The sequence below is a fragment of the Ursus arctos genome, unplaced genomic scaffold, assembly GCF_023065955.2.
Source record: "Ursus arctos isolate Adak ecotype North America unplaced genomic scaffold, UrsArc2.0 scaffold_29, whole genome shotgun sequence".
In the NCBI taxonomy this organism is placed as follows: domain Eukaryota; kingdom Metazoa; phylum Chordata; class Mammalia; order Carnivora; family Ursidae; genus Ursus; species Ursus arctos.
Window position 1 is genome coordinate 19,759,127 of NW_026622974.1, and position 17,360 is coordinate 19,776,486.

The following is a 17,360-nucleotide window of genomic DNA, read 5'->3' on the forward strand; positions in this document are numbered from 1 at the left end:
CTGACTGAAGAATAAGTTTCCTCTGTCTTGGAGCACTGAGAGGACCTGCCATACTGTAGATGCCTGGCCATCACTGAAAACGGAAGAGGGCTGGACGGTGTGTTGCTGCTCCAGAGAACCACTGAAGCAGCAGACTGAGGCTGATATGGTTTGGTGGTGTCTTACTGGGGCCAGAGCAAGGGGTTGGAGTGGAGAAGAGTAGGGCATGCTTCCAACATTCTGGCTTTTCTACGGGCTTCTTGAGAGACCAGTCTCTATTTTGCTTGACTTGCAACTCTGACATGACCCATATAACCTAGAAACTCTGGGGCTGTTGAGAACAAAAGGAGAACTGGGTAGCTTGTGGCAGCTCCAGAGAACCTGCAGAACTGTAGACAGACACCAGAGGGAGCAAAAGACTGTGAGTGCCTGAAGGCAAATTGCTACAATAGGGAATTTACACACACAAGTCCACAGAAGATACATTCACAGAAAGGTCTGAGAGCTTCCCAGACTCTCTAGCTGGGCTGATTGGTGAAGGTCCCTTCTTACACAGAACACGTCCATAAAGACTAGGAGAGATGTCTGTTTTTTCAAATGTGTAGATCCCATCCTGAATTTTACAAGGTACAGGAAGAAACAGGAGAAATCAAAAGGACAGAATAAATCTCCAGCAACCAACCCTAAGGAAATGGAAGCACCTGACAAATAATTTTAAAATAACTGTCAGGAAGATGCTCAACAAGTTCAGGAAAATGAAGCATGAAGAAAATGAGAGTATCAACAAAGAGAAAATATAGTAAAGAATCAAGAAGAAATTTTAGAGCTGAAGATAACAAAACTAAATTGAAAAAATCACTAGAGGGGTTCATCAAAAGACTTGATCAAGCAGAAGAAAGAATCAGTAAACTCAAAGACAGGTTTCTTTGAAATTATAGAGTTAGAGGACTAAAAAAGAAAAAAAAGATTGAAAAAGAGTGAGGAAAGCCTAAGGAAAATACTTAAATAAGACAAGTTAAAATTCTCATAAGTATTTTCTTACTTGATACTTTTAGTTGGAACAAAGACAAACATTTATTGCTATATTAAAAAAGAAAGATATAATGACTGAAAATTTAACAAATTTGGGGGAGAAAATGGACGTCCAGATTTAAGAAGCCCAAAAAACTACCACAAGAAAGAACTCAAAGATGTCCACACCAAGACACATAATCAAATTGTCAAAAGTCAAAGATAATATAAAAAAATATAAATGTGAAATCAATTATATTAAATGTGCAGAGGGGAGAAGAAAAAGATTAGAGCTTGAAGATTAGAGCAATTGAAGTTAAGATGCTATTAGCTTCAAATATATTCCTTATGATTTTCTTGATAGTATTTTCTTTAACTTATGTTGTTATAAAAATACAGTATATAAATACATATCACATACAAATACGCATTAATCAACTGCTTACATTATCAGTTAGGCTTTCGGTCAACAGTAGGCTAATTAGTTAAATTCCAGGGGAGTCAAAATTATGAATGGATTTCAACTGTGTGGGGGGCTGGCACCCTAGAACCCATGTTGCACCTGTATGTGCAAATTAAACAATGTACTCTTGTTTCAAAGAAGAAATGGATCAAAAAAGAAATTGAAAAATTTAGAAAAAAATCTTGAGAAAATGGAACACAATATACCATAATTTATGGGATGTAGCAAAAGCAGTACTAACAAGAAAGTCCATAGCTAGAAAAGCTTTTACTAAAATGTAGAAAGATCTCAAATCAACAATGTAACTTTATACCTCATGGAACTAGACAAAGAAGAATCAACTAAGTTCAAAGTTAGCAGAAAGACTAAAATAATATAAAAACTAGAACAGAAATAAAATAGGGAACAGAAAAACATTAGAAAAAAAATCAGTAAAACTAAGAGTTGGTTTTCTGAAAAGATCAACAAAATTGACTAACCTTTAGCTACACTAATTAAAAAAAAGAGAAGATTCAAAAAAATCAGAAATGAAAGATGACATTACAACTGATACTGAAGAAATAAAAAGGATTATGAGATAACGATGAACAATTACACACCAACAAAGTGGATAACCCTGAAGAAATGGATAATTCGCAGAAACATACAACTTAACCAAGAGGGAATCATGAATAAATCAAAATTCCGAACAGATGAATAATAAGAGAATGAATCTGTAATTGAAAACCTCCCCAACAAACAAAAGCCAAGTAACAGATGGCTTCATAGGAGAATTCTACAAAATATTTAAAAAATAATTAATACCAATCCTTCTTAAATGCTTCCAGAAAACTGAAGAGGAGTAAATATGTCAAGCTCATTCTCTGAGGCCTGCATCTTCCTGATACTAAAGACAGAAAATGATATTACAAGAAAAAAAAATCTGATGAATGTACGTGATGAATAAAGATGCAAATCTTCAATAAAATACTGGTAAACCAAACTTAGCACATTTAATTATGAGAATTTTATACTACGACCAAGTGGGATTTATCCCTGTGATGCAAGGATGGTTCAACATAAAAAATAAATGATGTGCTGCACCACATTAACAGAAAAAAGGATAAGGATCACACAGCCAACAGATGCAGAAACAGTATTTGACAAAATTCAACATTATTTCATTATAAAAAGACTCAACAAACTAGGAATAAAAGGAAATTACTTTACATAATAAAGGCCATATACGATAAGCCCATAGCTAATACCATACTCAATGGTAAAAACCCAAAGCTTTTTCTCTAAATTCAGGAAGAAAACAAGAGTGCCCATTCTTACTACTCCTATTCATCATAGTACTGGAAGTCCTAGCGAACAATTAGGCAGGAAAAAGAAATAAAAGGAAGAAATCTCTGTAGATGACGTGATCTTGTATATAGAAAATCCTAAAGAGTCCACAAAAAATTAAAACTAATAAATGAATTCAGCAAAGTTGCAGGCTACAAAAATCAATATCAAAAATCAGTGTGCTTCTATGTACTTACAAAGAACAATCTGGAAAGCAATTAAGAAAACAATCCCATTCACATAGCATCAGAAAGAATAAAATTCTTAGGAATAAACATAACCAAGGAGATGAATGATTTGTACACTGCAAACTATAAAACATTGCTGGAAGAAATTAAAGAAGACAAAAAAGTGGAAAAACTTCCTGTGTTCATGGATTGGAAGACTTAGTATTGTTAAAAGTTCATACTACCTAAATCATAGGGATTTAATGCAATCCCTATCAAACTTCCAAAGGTATTTTTCGAATAGAAAAATCATCCTTAAGTTCATATGGAACCACAAAGGGCCCCAAATAGCCAAAACAATACTGAGAGGAAAACAAACCTGGACGCATGACACATCCTGACTTGAAAGCACATTACAAAGCCACAGTAATCAAAACAGTATGGCTTTGGCATATAGACCAACATATATACAAACAGAACAGAGCAGAGAATCCAGAATACATTTGTACATGTATGATCAAATGATCCTCGATGAGGTGCCACAACTACACAATGAGGAAAGCATCGTCTCTTCAACAAATGGTTTTGGGAAACCTGGATGCCCACATGCAAAAGAATGAAGTTGGACCATTACACTATACAAAAAAATCAACTCAACATTGATTAAAGACGTACACATCAGACTTCAAACTATACAACTTGAAGAAGAAAACATAGAGGAAAAACTTCATAACATTAGTTTTGGCAATGATTTCTAGGATATAGCACCAAAACCACAAGGTAAAACAAAAGAAAAGGGGCGGGGGGCTATGTCAAATGAAAAAGCTTCTGCACAGCAAAGGAAACAATCAATGAAATGAGAAGGCAATCGACAGAATGGGAGAAAATATTTGCAAACCACATATCTGATATGGGGTTAATATAAAAAATATATAAGGAACTCCTGTGCCTCAATAGCAAAAACAAATAAGCTCATTAAAAAACTGGCAAAGGATTTGAACAGACATTTCTCCAAAGACACATAAATAACCAAAAGATATATAATAAAGATGTTTAACACCACTACTCATCAGGGGAATGCAAGTCAAAGTCATAATGAAATACCGCCTCACATTTGTTAGGGTAGCCATTATAAAAAAACAACAGCAAACACCAAGTGTTGACAAAGATGTGAAGAAACTGAAAGCTTTGTGCACTGTTGGTAGGAATGCAGAATTGTGTGGTAGCTATGTACAACAGTATGAAGGTTCCTCAAAAAATTAAAAATGTAAGTATCATATGATCCAGCAATTCCACTAATGAGTATTTATTGAAAAGAACTGAAAACAGGATCTTTTTGTAATATGTGTGTTTTTAGAAAGTTTTTATTTAAATTCTAATTAGTTAACATACAGTATAATATTCGTTTCAGGTGTACAATTTAGTGATTCAACAGTTCCGTACCACACCTGGTGCTCATCCCAGGTGCCCTCCTTCATCCCCATCACCTATTTCACCCATCTCCCCACACACCTACCCTCTGGTAACCATCTGTTTGTTCTCTATAGTGAAGTCTGTTTCGTGTCTGCCTCTCTCCTTTCCCCCCCCATGCTTGTTTGTTTGTAGCATAGTGCATGTTTTTCATAAGAAGAGCTGGAGCTTTCAGTGTAAAAAATGGATGACTAGAGGGAGCACATAGACATAAAATCACATTGCTTTACATTGGATTTTTCACACAACTGAGTGTTTCATAGATTTTCCACCATTTGAATAGTCTGTGTCTTGCATCTAAATATTTGGCCATCTTGGACTCTGGCATGATTTTTTTTTTAACTGATGTATAGTTAATATACAGTGTTATATTAGCCTCAGGTTTACGAGGTAATGATTCAACAATCCTATACACTACTCAGTGCTCATCGCTATAAGTGTACTCTTAATCCCCTTCACCTGTCTTACTCATCCCCTCACCTGCCTCCCCTTGGGTAACATCCAGTTTGTTCTTTGTATTTAGGAGTCTGTCTTTTTGTTGTTGTTATTGTTGTTGTTTTGTTTTAAGTCTCTTTTTTTTTCTTCTTCAAAACAAAAACCAATTTTATTCCTACCTTAACAATCCACTTGACAGTTTTCAATCTGCTGGAGCAGAAAATGAAGTAGAGTAAAATGCATTAAAAAGGAACAAAAAAAGCCCATGTTGGGAATCAGAAAATCTGGCATCAAGTCTCTTTCTTTATCACTATGAAATTTCGGACATTTGATACTCAGTTTTATCCGATACAACCTCGTAAAAGAGATACTCATTTTTTCTCTAGAGGGCTCTTGCAAAGATCAGATGAGATCAAATACAAGGCCATCATTTGGAAAATGTAATGTGCTTATGCAAATGTTAGCTATTCTTATGTGCTTCTTTAGGATGCTTGTATACACTCAAGAAGAGAAAAAAACTACATAGAAAATATGGAAATAAAATGAAATTTCCAATTCATTAGGGCCCTACACACTGCCAGCTCTAATGCGCACCAAAATTAGCACTTTGGAGCTCTAATTATACAGATTAACTCTCCATGATGATCAAATGAACCAAGAACTCTTTATCTTAAATGTATTTCTATAAAGTCATACTAAGAAGCATGTAACCAACCACATCACTAAAATTAAAAGAATTCAGGAAATTGCCTGGTCTCTGGAGGGACAAGCATCCTCTCTTCTTACAATTTTTTTCATTCAACGTTTCTAAGAAAAATTCCCAGAGAAGAGACTTTTTAAAGCAAAGTACAAGCACTACCATATCCTATAAAAATGGAAATTTTAAGCACTGTTTTGTAACTTCCTAATTTTTCCCCATTCCTGCGCTGTTTTTCTTAATCAAGCATAATATGTTATATGCAAAGTGTGAGAGGAAAATCAATTTCTTGATAAATTTAATACAACTTTTATAGTGACAGGCAGGCAGTATTCAATATATTTAATTGTACCTAAAGTATCAGAGATGAATATTCTGGTGTTTTGTTGAGAGCTCTTACAAGGAATCTGTTCAATAAAGAAATGTAATTAGTGTTTAGTAACTTAAAAAGAAGTACTTATTTCAGATGTTGAGGGCACACTTAGTAATGTTTGGAACTGGAAATTTGCATAACTACCTGACAGACATGGGATATCTCCGTGTCCTTCTTCTGCATTGGAGGTTTCCCACCTGCAGTCGTTTCAATCATGCAAGCAACCCGAGGGCTGCCAACAGGGATTGTGTAGCTAGAAATAAAACAGAAGAGGCCATTATTCTATGTGTTACTGGCAAGAACAGGGTAACTTCGCACATGGATGGTAAGTACTTCTTCAACGACAGAGGTACTTTCTGGATCATAATAGTCCTGAAATATGGCCCCAACCAAGTGTGAACATTTTAGGACAGAAAAAAGATATATTTCTTTTCTAACACTGAAATTTTATTTTCCTTCTCTCTTTCTGTCTCTAATTCAGGACTTGAAATGCTTTCAGAAAGTTAAACCCCCACAGAACAAAAAGAGCTTTTCTGTATAAGTAGGTAATAATAAATTTTTAGTGCTAACTGTGGTCGACAATATGGTCTCACTCATGTAGGCGACCGTTGGACAAGTAACAGCAGTGTTAAATGATGCTAACCTGCCTAGGTAGAAATTTCCCCTCCCTGGCCTACAGGGGAAATAGAAATGGAATAAGAAATGAAAGGCTGCATACCCCTGAGTAGTGAGATTACACTGTGATATAGTTATCAGAACTCAGAAAGCATGCCGCTAATGTACTAGCTGGTACTGTGTCTCAGAGATAAAGAAAAGTATAAGGTTAAGGGAATTTGTAGAATGAAATGACCAATACACAACTGAAAATTTATCACAGTTTACAGAGTGATGCAATCAGATGAAAAGGTGTACATACTAAAGTACTTGGCATAAAATTAAATAGAATTTTAAAAGACAATTCAAATGATATCCTTGCCACTCACCGTGTGTAATAACAGTAACTTATATTGTTACGAAGTCTACTCCATAGAGATATCAGACATACATTTACTAATATTAAAAGAGGCTCTCTATGCATACTGAAAGTATGAATGATTTTAATGCCCAGTTTGGCTTATTTGTATTTGCTACATTTTAGACAATGAACACACCTAATTTTTATTTTTATTTATTTTATTTTATTTTTTTTTAAAGATTTTATTTATTTGACAGAGAGAGACAGCCAGTGAGAGAAGGAACACAAGCAGGGGGAGTGGGAGAGGAAGAAGCAGGCTCTCAGCAGAGGAGCCTGATGTGGGGCTCAATCCCAGAACTCCGGGATCACGCCCTGAGCCGAAGGCAGATGCTTAACGACTGAGCCACCCAGGCGCCCCCTAATTTTTATTTTTAATTTTGACCAGCTGCCCCAGTTTGCACATGACTGAGAGCGTTTCCAGGATGCAGGACTTCTCAGGGCTAAAACCAGGTTAAGTGCCTAGCACATCAGGATCAGTTGGTAATTCTACTTTTAAAAGAAAATTCAGTTTTATTAAAAATCATTGGTTAAATCATTTATCTGTATTTTTTTCTTAAAATTAACTTTAGAGTCTAAGTTGAATGGAAAAAGCAAACCAGAACTTCCTTCTTCCCTTCCTTGCTCCAAAAGGGACAGCTGGTTTCCTCTTCCCCCTTACCTAGAAATACAAATCTGATATGGTCCTTTTAATACATTATTCTGCTACTTTTTTTGGCCTCTGCTCTAATTTACTAAGGTCACTTCTAATTTTGATCGGATCATTATGGAAAATTCCTCAGTTCTAGGAATGACCTCCAGAGCATCCCATTTGTGTGAATTATATGTGATAGGGATATATGAAGCACGTTTGTCATCGTAGTTGATAGGGGCAGGCAGACCTGTACTGATGCTTTATACTGGAGATGGACGCAATATTTCTCAGGGAATGCACATGTCCTTTTTAAGAAATAATAAGATCTCTTTTTATTTGTTTCATTCAGTGCTTGTTAAAATCTAACCATGAACTGCAGTCTTAACAGAAGGAAGCCACTCTACTCTGCTTTCTGTCACCTCCTTCATTTCTTCCCCAAACCCTTCCACCAAATGGTTGATTCTATTGTCTGCTTGTTCTATGCACTATTTTGGAAATTGATACTCTATTCTACCAGAGATTTTTCTACATATAGATTCTTATCATGTTCATTTTTATAGTGTCTCATATATGCTTATAGGCCAAACTGTGCGATAAGAAATGAAAAAATGCTCTATAAACAAATTAGACATTATGCTACATAAATCATTTGAGGAAAAAATCTAAGTACATATCCCTTATGCCTCTCAAGTATTGCTGAGGCCAGCCAAGTTTAATGACTTAAAGACTTAAGGATCCTATTTTGAGATAATCCATTGACTGGCTGAGTGATCTTAGGCAAACCACTTAACCTTTCTTCCCTAAAGTGTGATTATCCACAGAAGCGAGATAATCATTCTTGGCTCATAAATGGTTAGTGAGAATCACATTATTTAATGTACATAAATCATTCAGTGCTAATATTAAAATTCAAAGTTAAAGCAATTATTTGCTGACGAGACAGGGATCTCTAAAGAGATTTTTATGAAATAAATTACACAGTCAAATTGAAGTGTTCATCTACTTCTAATATTGCTTGTAATGGGATTCAAAATCAAATACTTGGGTACATTATTTTAAAAACTAAATCTGACGAAACAGACATTTTCCCCCAGTGCCCTTAGCATCCTTGTTCTTTCTGTTATAGTCTTTAGATATGCCAAACAATTTGGCAGAAACTTCCGATTTGGAAAAGACAATTTATTTTTAAATTTTTAGAAGATCCTGCTCAAACTGGAAGTTCAGGGTATCCATAACCAAGGGAAAGGTTGTAAAAATGTAAACAATGGAGAGTGGATTGTTCAATCAAGTACTTTTATGTAACTGAATGCTACCCAGCTCTTAAATGGGAATTGTAGAATATTAACTAATGATATGGAAAGATATTTGTATAGAATAGAAAAAGAAATAAAGATAATTTGAGTGATATATCATTTTTATAAAAATATGCATACAGATAATACTAGATCTACTTTCGCTAGTATTAACAGTGGCTATCTCTGCCTGCTTAGAATGAAGACGAATTTTAATTTGTCTTTTTTGCTTATTTGTATTTTCCATATTTTCGACATGGAGCATACAATAATTTTAAATTTCACCTTGTAAGAGAAAAATTCAGTTTTATAAAAAACAAATTCAGTTTTTATTTATAAAAAAGTAATAATAATTTACTGACATTTCTGTTTTCCTGGATTCCATGCTTTATTTCCAGGTAGAATATCTTCTTGCTAGGTACAGTGACCCTTAAACAACACAGGGGTTAGAGATAACCCCCTTCCCCTGGGAGCTGAAACTTAACTAATAGCCATCTGTTGCCAGAAGTCTTACCAATAACATACACAGTCAATTAACACATATTTTAAGTTATATGTGTTATATACTATATTCTTACAATAAACTAAGCTAGAGAAAAGAAAATGTTATCAAGAAAATCATAAGAAAAGAAAAATAACATTTATAGTACTTTACTGTATTATCAAAAAATATCTGCATGTAAGTGGACCCACACAGCTGAAACCCATATTGTTCAAGGGTCATCTGTATTGCTTTCTGACAGCCTCTGAAATTTCTTCTTTTAGAACTTATATTAGGCATCTTTTGGAAGCCTATCTAAATTTCTTTTTTTTAAATTTTATTCTTTTTAAAGATTTTATTTATTCCTTTGAGAGAGACAGAGAGAGAGACACAGAGCACAAGCAGGGGGAGAGGCAGAGGGAAAGGGAGAAGCAGACTCCCCACTGAGCTGGGCTTGATCCCAGGACCTGGAGATCATGACCTGAGGCAAAGGCAGATGCTTAACCACCTGAGCCACCCAGGCGCCCCGGTTCTCTAATTTCTTAATCTTGCTTTCACTTTTAGAGATTTTATTTTTATTTATTTGTCAGAGAGAGAGACAGCGTAAGCAGGGGGAACGGCAGGCAGAGGCAGAAGCAGACTCCCCACTAAGCAAGGAGCCTGATGCGGGACTCTATCCCAGGACCCTGGGATCATGACCTGAGCTGTAGGCAGACGCTTAACCAACTGAGTCACCAGGCGTCCTTTGCTTTCGCTTTTAAATTGCTTTCTTAATTTCTCTGTCCTGTATTCTTCCTAGGAACCAATTTTTTCTTCAGCAGTCTCCAGGACCATTTATTCTGTCTATTGAGTTTTAAATTTCAATGAATATAATCTTTTATTCCCAAGATTTGGAATCGTTTTCATAATTTTTTGTTTAATTTAGCCTATTTTTCTTCTATAATTTCTCCTTTAAAATGAGTTATTCCTTCACTAATGCTTTCTAGCATCCCAGAAATACTTACGCTACCCTTTCTGTCAGACTTTTCCGTAAGAAGGATTTTATCTAGAGTGATTCATATTCTATCTGCTGATTTGCTTGGTTCCGTTCTCAGGGGTGCCGTGTGTTCTGATACGGGGCATGCAGGTTCATTTTCAGTGAGAAGTATTTTTATTTTTCTCTCTTTCCCCCCACTTCCTTTCTCCTTGTTGTGCCTCTTCTGCTGTGCCCAAGTCTGTGTGCCTAATGAGAACCCCACCTGATCTTCTGAACATCTAAACCCAAATCTTGCATAGTGTGTATTTGGCAGTTCTATCCTACGGTGATACTGAAGGTACTCATTCATAGGTTCATTCAGAGCTGAAATCATTGCTGGGTACAGTTCTGCTCATGACTGACTTTCTTTCTTTCTTTCTTTCTTTCTTTCTTTCTTTCTTTCTTTCTTTCTTTCTTCCTTCCTTCCTTCCTTCCTTCCTTCCTTCCTTCCTTCCTTCCTTTCTTATGTTATGTTATGTTATGTTATGTTATGTTATAGTCACCATACAGTACATCCTTAGTTTTTGATGTAGTGTTCCATGATTCATTGTTTGTGTATAACACCCAGCATTCCACGCATTACGTGCCCTCCTTAATACCCAACACTAGCCCATCCGCCACATTCTGTTTTCTTCCTAGGCTGGCAGTTTGCTAAAAATCAGAATCCCAGATGACAGTCTCTCTTTTCCTGTGTGTGCCGATAGATGGCTGGATGGATAGACAGACAGACAGACAGTCATAGATACCACAGTATACTTGAACGAGTGGTTTTGGTTCCCTTATAGGAGCTGAGCTGTCCTGTTTTTAGACCTAGATCTTGGCAGGCCTGCAGCATTAGCTCTTGCTGCTTTGCATTTTTGTCTGTTTCTTGTCTGGGGGGGGGGGTGTTTAGCTTGTTTTTAAACTTGCCTTTATATTTTCAGTTGTGTATTTTTAAATTTTCTATCTTATGTTATGTGTTTGATACTAAGGAGGAGCATCAAAGTGTGAAGTTACAAAGTCATCTTGACTGGAAGTCTCACTATTTTTTTATAATAAGAAAAGACAACAATAAAGATCAAATTGAATCCTTACTTTTGAAAGGCCGTGTAAGTAGAAAGTTATCTTTAATCTGCAAGAGGCAAAATGAAGAAAAAAATAAACAAGCCATTTTCAGGTGCCTTTATAATTTTGCAGGCTTTAAATCTGGAAGGACTAATTTCTTTGGCTTTGTTCATCTGTGTGTGTGTGTGTGTGTGTGTGTGTGTGCGCGTGTGTGCTAAAGGCATTTCAATGCATCTGTCTCACGATTTTTTTTTCAGTGTCATATTTCAAAAGCACAAAAGTAAAGTGGTTTGTTTTCCGTCCAGAGAGAAATAGGAAGTATGAATTTCTTTCTTCTCTCAAGTATCTATGTTTGATTTGTCAAATCTAGGAGTTATATGAGGCACTGGCATTACACCATAAAGAAATTAAATGCTTTAAAAGGCCGTTGTACTGCTATGCTGAAGGCTCACAAAACGTAGCTCATGCATAATTTGAAGCCATGATATAAAAGTAACACAACCGAACAGCACCGACTGCTTCTAGGGAATGCTGCAAAATTGATGGCAATATTGAACGCTTCCACAGGTGCAAAATAGGATCTTTCCTCTTATCCTAGGTTTGGCTCATAACTAGCAATGATGCTAGCTTGTCTATTTTAAATTTTGGATATGATTAACTTCGCTAGTAAGTTTATTTCTTTATTTACCTAAATTAGACTTTAAAAATAAATGTAAAAAGAGAACTTGTAATGTAGATAGTAGTTAAATGAATCTCCAAGTAACTATTCTGACCAATTAATAACCAGCCTTAATGTTTACCAAATATAAGTATTGCTCTGAAGTGAATGGATAGCATTTACGTCAAGCTCTAGCTTGGAACTTCCTTTAAAAGAATCTTTCAGGCTAGACTTAGGACTGAGAGAGGTTAACGTCAATTGTTAGCAGTTATGATTTCTATATTCAGCCCACGGTTTCAGCCCAGTTGTGACAGTTAGCTCTGCCTAAGAACAGCTGAGATGGGAGACTCATATCAGCAGATGGCAGTAAAGGAACATGGCAGAGATGGAGGCACTGAAAGGCGTCTGGCCCCCACAGATAGGATCTAATTGATAGTGTGATTGTTTTAGCTCCCTGTTTGCAACAGGAAAACATGGGAAAATACATTTAAAAGATTATACATCAGGCAGTATGGATGAAACTGTCCAGAGACATACAGCTTTCCTTACCAGTTCACGTACCTAATGTGATTGTCATGGCTGTGGGAGCAAATTTAAGAAGACGCTGTTTAAGAGCATGATGGTTTCATACAGCCCTATCCACACAGCCATACTGTTTGAGGCTGTCATTGTGACTCAGCATAATCTATATGTTAAAAGAGTGTAAAAAAAGATCAGGCACAAAAATCACTGTTAGGCCCTTTGCCAAACAAAAGCAATGTAAACACGCCAAAAGCATCCTGAAGCATCCCTTTTCATTTAGAGCACCGAAGAGTTGGCCAGGCTGGCCATACAAACAGCTTGAACAAGGAAAGCTGCATGACCTCTGGTAGAGAGATGGTTGTCAATGAGGACTTCCGTCCCTAGATGATTGTCATGAGTTGGTCACTGGCTTTAGGTTATTTTATTTAGCCTTTCCTCTGACTGACAGAAAGCCCAAATATCCTTAATAATCAATTACCGCAAAAACCAAGCCATTATCCCGTGAAGCACTGATAGTAAAGAAAGTCTGCAATGATGCCTGAAGACCGCTGAAGCAGGAACTGCATTTACACCCTTGACTAACCAGAGCAGTCGTCAAGGGAACATCCAACCAGCTGTCATGAGATATCACCGATATTCCAAAAACTGTGATTTTGCTTCTGACTACACCATCCAATTCATGTGCAGTGGGACCGACAGCATATTCTACAGATTTCATGGGCTCCTGGAAGCATCTGTAAAAGTATAGGCGGCCAGAATTCCCTTGTTTTCGTTACCGTGTAAAAATGTTCACATAATGACTATTACAATTATACAAATTGTAATTTGCATCTGGAAATGTTGTGCTTTTTGACCTGTCATCTGGCTTTAACCTCTTCAGTGGTGTGCTGGAGAAGGCTAGCACTTACTCATGAGAGCTGATTTTGTGCGTTCCTTCTCAATTCCACATCTGTGAATTCATGTTGGTAGCTTAAAATTGGCCATGGTGGGAGTATTTATGGCTGGCAACTGGCAAAAGCTACAAATCAATCAACCTCCTATCCTACCCTTTTCCCGCTAAGATCTGGTTGTAAAACACTGGCACACCACCGAGTTTCTTGAATATTTCTTAGTAGGATTTAAGCATTCACTTAGAACAAGGGCATTAAGTTGCAAAGCTTAGCTTCACTGTTGGCATTTAATTCGGAATTTCAGTAGGAAATCTGCTTTATTCATACTCTATTAGTTCACAGCTCTAGGTTGGATCAATTTACTCTGATGATAAATGGGGGTTTCAAGAATATTACCCCTAAAACCTACATACATATGCAGTTCCCAAATAGCAGGTAGTGTTTAGTTTTACCCTTCAGGTCTAATACTCATTGGCTCAATTCATTTGTTTTTAGCAATCTTGGGGTGTATTTGTATCCAGTCCACTGAGTAAACAATCAAAACTCAGGAATTGAAAATACTGATTCCTGATCCTTTCCTCTTCAACACCTAATATCCCATACACACATATTTTGAGACACTAAAGTTTCCCAAGTTGAAACAGCATTTGAAAAAAATCAATTTGGTAATAGATTATTTTACCAAATTTGAACAAAAAGCAAATCTGGTGAAATGGGCATGTGGAAAGGTTCACTTTTGTTGGTTATGAGTGAAGCTAAAGGCAGGTTTTCCTCAGGAGAAAGCCCTGTGCCTCCCTGTCATTTTTTAAGAAGTGTTATAGTGAGTGATGGCAGATTCTTACAAAATTGCCTTATGTAAACAATAAACATATAGTTTTCCCATCTTCTGAATACTATAGTTTTTGCATGATTATTATTATTTGTAGCATATGACTGATTTTCTTGGCTGTGTATTTTAACTGAGATTTATTTAAAAAATAATATTTTAATGTTAAAATATTTATACTTATCATGTTTAATCCAATTAATTAATTATTATAGCTTTTATTAAAAATACAGAGAGTAGATTAATAGAGATGCAAAGGATTTAAATTTCAGAAGCATTCTCTGAGCCAAAGTTGTAAATATTCTCATCATTCTAAGTGTAAAAAGGCTGTAGTGTGATCCAGTGAGCCATGCCTCAAGATCAATACCTCTTTGGTTTCATATTTCTTTGTCAGCTAGCATACCATCTAAGTGTCCCTTGTCTTAGCTTATTCAATTTTCTTGGGGCAAGTACATCTATTTCTCATTCTTACATATAACTTCTTCTTTATGGCTTCTAAGGTTTTAATGTATGCCACTTCCCCCTCTAATTGTCCTTCTCATATATTTTTGCCAAACATGACTTTCCCATCTTTGAAACTTCTGATATGGAGAGAATAAAAGTACAGTTCTTACCCCAAGCAAACTTTCAATTTGGAGATAACCAGACAAGTAAAAGTTTAGAAATTTAATCCATATAAAAATAGAAGGAATTGATGAATATATGTAATCTAGGTTTTATGCTTGAAAGAAGCATTACCAGTCTTTCCTTAATTTTGGGTCTATTTCTTATTAACAGCTCCCATGAAAGCAGTCCTAATTTAAAGACTGAGAAAAGTTTAATTGAATAAATGATCACGAAGATGAAAAAAAAATGCTTTGTTTTTCACCCTTACAATAGAGACAACATACTTATGGAGTTGCTTCTGATAAGAAAAATAATTACGTTAAACTTTTGAAAATTTTCCAGAAGATGATAATGTGAAATACTCTAAGTAGACCAAATCCACATAATTTCATGTGCCAAGTAAAATTGCTGATAGTTAGAAATGGTTGAAAGTTTTATATTGCTTGATACAAATAGAAAACTAAATTACTGTAAGGCCTATAGGTCCAAAATGACAAAGAAATTTAATAAGCTCTAAATCTATGACCTGAGTTAATTTTATTTATCTAATCTTGATCCAAAACGATTTAAGGTAGTTATTTTTAAACCCTAATGTCTTATTTTATCTTAAAACATGTACATTTGTTCATACTAAAATTTGTTCATTATTCTAAGGTAATTTTTAATATAAGATAAAATAGTGAGGAATAGAAGAAAAAGGGAACATTTGTGTAGGGAGATAAAGCATAAACGAAATTAGTTTTCGGAAAATTATCTTAAATACAACTTAAAATGGATCTGTTCATTCAATAGACCAATGAAATGAATCCCTATAATGTAAGAAACCGGTAGGTGATGGGGAGGTGGAGGTAGAGAAAGTAGTTTTCTTCTGAAGGTTTTCCTAGAGGGTAGAGAAGAAAGACACTGCCGTTCTCTGAGAGGTCAATTTTCACTGAAACCAGAGGAATCGCGGCCAGCGCGCCGGTATTGGCAGTGTAAGTTAGCATTAAATGAGAGCTGACAGATTTGTGCTACGTGTTCAAGGCTCACTCACACCCAGTTAGCAAGTAATGCGGGAAGATTTTACTCAGAGATGCAAACTGGGACCTTCTAATTGCCAGGCTCATGAGGCAAAAATGAAAGTTGGGAATTCAAAGAGTACGCAGCTTTGCTGATTACAGGAAACAAACAAACGAACAGGAGATTATTTTTTTTTCTCATTTGTAGCTTTTTTGCTTTTCTTTATTGAGCCCCAGTCCAGCATCTGGTGCTTTCATGCTGCTTTGTCTTCTCTTCTACCTATTCTAGGCAACGCTTGACCAATGAGTCTGAAATACATCGTTTCAAAGTGACAGAGACCTTCATGGGCTATACATTGTTATTAGCGTGGCTTCTTATAATGGAGTATAATGGAATAATTTCCTTTATTTAGTAAACATTTATGTGGCATTTATTATGGACCAAGCATTTTCTTTTCCCCAAGTATTTTACTTTTAAATTCTTTTTTTTAAAGTAAGCTCTATGCCCAGTGTGGGGCTTGAACTCATGACCCCAAGATCAGGAGTCACCTGCTCTACCGACTAAGCCAGCCAGGTGCACCCCCCCCCAGTACGTTAAAATATTGAACATCATCTTCCCCATGAGTTAAGCAGAAACATTTTTTTTTTCCATTTAAAGATTAGGAAATTGAGTGCATGAGGGGTTAACTAACTATTCGAGGTCCCACAGTCTCTAAATGACAGAGCTGGATTTTGATGTGAAGATGGGGGCAGAGATTGGAGTGAAATCAAGAAAAACCAAAGAACGGCTGCAATGGTCCAAAGGTGGAAGAGGCAAGGAAAAATTTTTCCCTCATGTCCCTGGAAGGTGGTTCTCCTGACACCATGACTTCATAGTTCTGGACTCTAGAACCATGAGAAAATTAATTTTCTATTGTTTAAAGCCACCAAGTTTATGGCAATTTGGTTACAGCTACAATAAGCACATATAAAGCAGATATTTAAAGATAAGAGGCAAGGATTTGAATATTAGCAGTGTTCAATTATTAAAACGGAATTCAGACATAAATGAGATTAGAATGTGTATATATGAATTATAAGGGGACACCTTATTAAGATATACAGATAATCTAAATGATTTGGGTTTAACAAATATCTCAGTTGTGGAGTGGTTACGAAAAAGATCAGAAAGCAATAGTGTATCTCTTTTTTTAACATTTTCACATTCTACTTCAATTTGACAGGAAACACTGACATAATCAACATAAATCTATTACAAACATCTAAATCTAGTACCTGCATTTATTATAATTCAAATAGAGTAATAAAAACATTCTAACAGACCTCTGTAAAGTGCAAAGGGGATTATGCTCATTAATTCACTAAACACTTAGGGTGAACACAGCCATAGTAATTGGAAAAGAAATGGTAAAAAAAAAAAAATCAGCAACTTCCATTCCTTTACTATTGGTACTTTGAAAA

General features: G+C 35.8%; 1 protein-coding gene across 1 annotated transcript in view; it reads right to left on the reverse strand.

Moving 5' to 3' along the window:
* Window positions 1-17,360, reverse strand: part of EYS (eyes shut homolog) — a 1,472,707-nt gene that overhangs the window by 199,301 nt on the left and 1,256,046 nt on the right. The window contains 1 exon segment of the mRNA XM_044387239.3: window positions 6,066-6,174. Within this exon segment, the coding sequence (XP_044243174.2) occupies window positions 6,066-6,174 (109 nt within the window).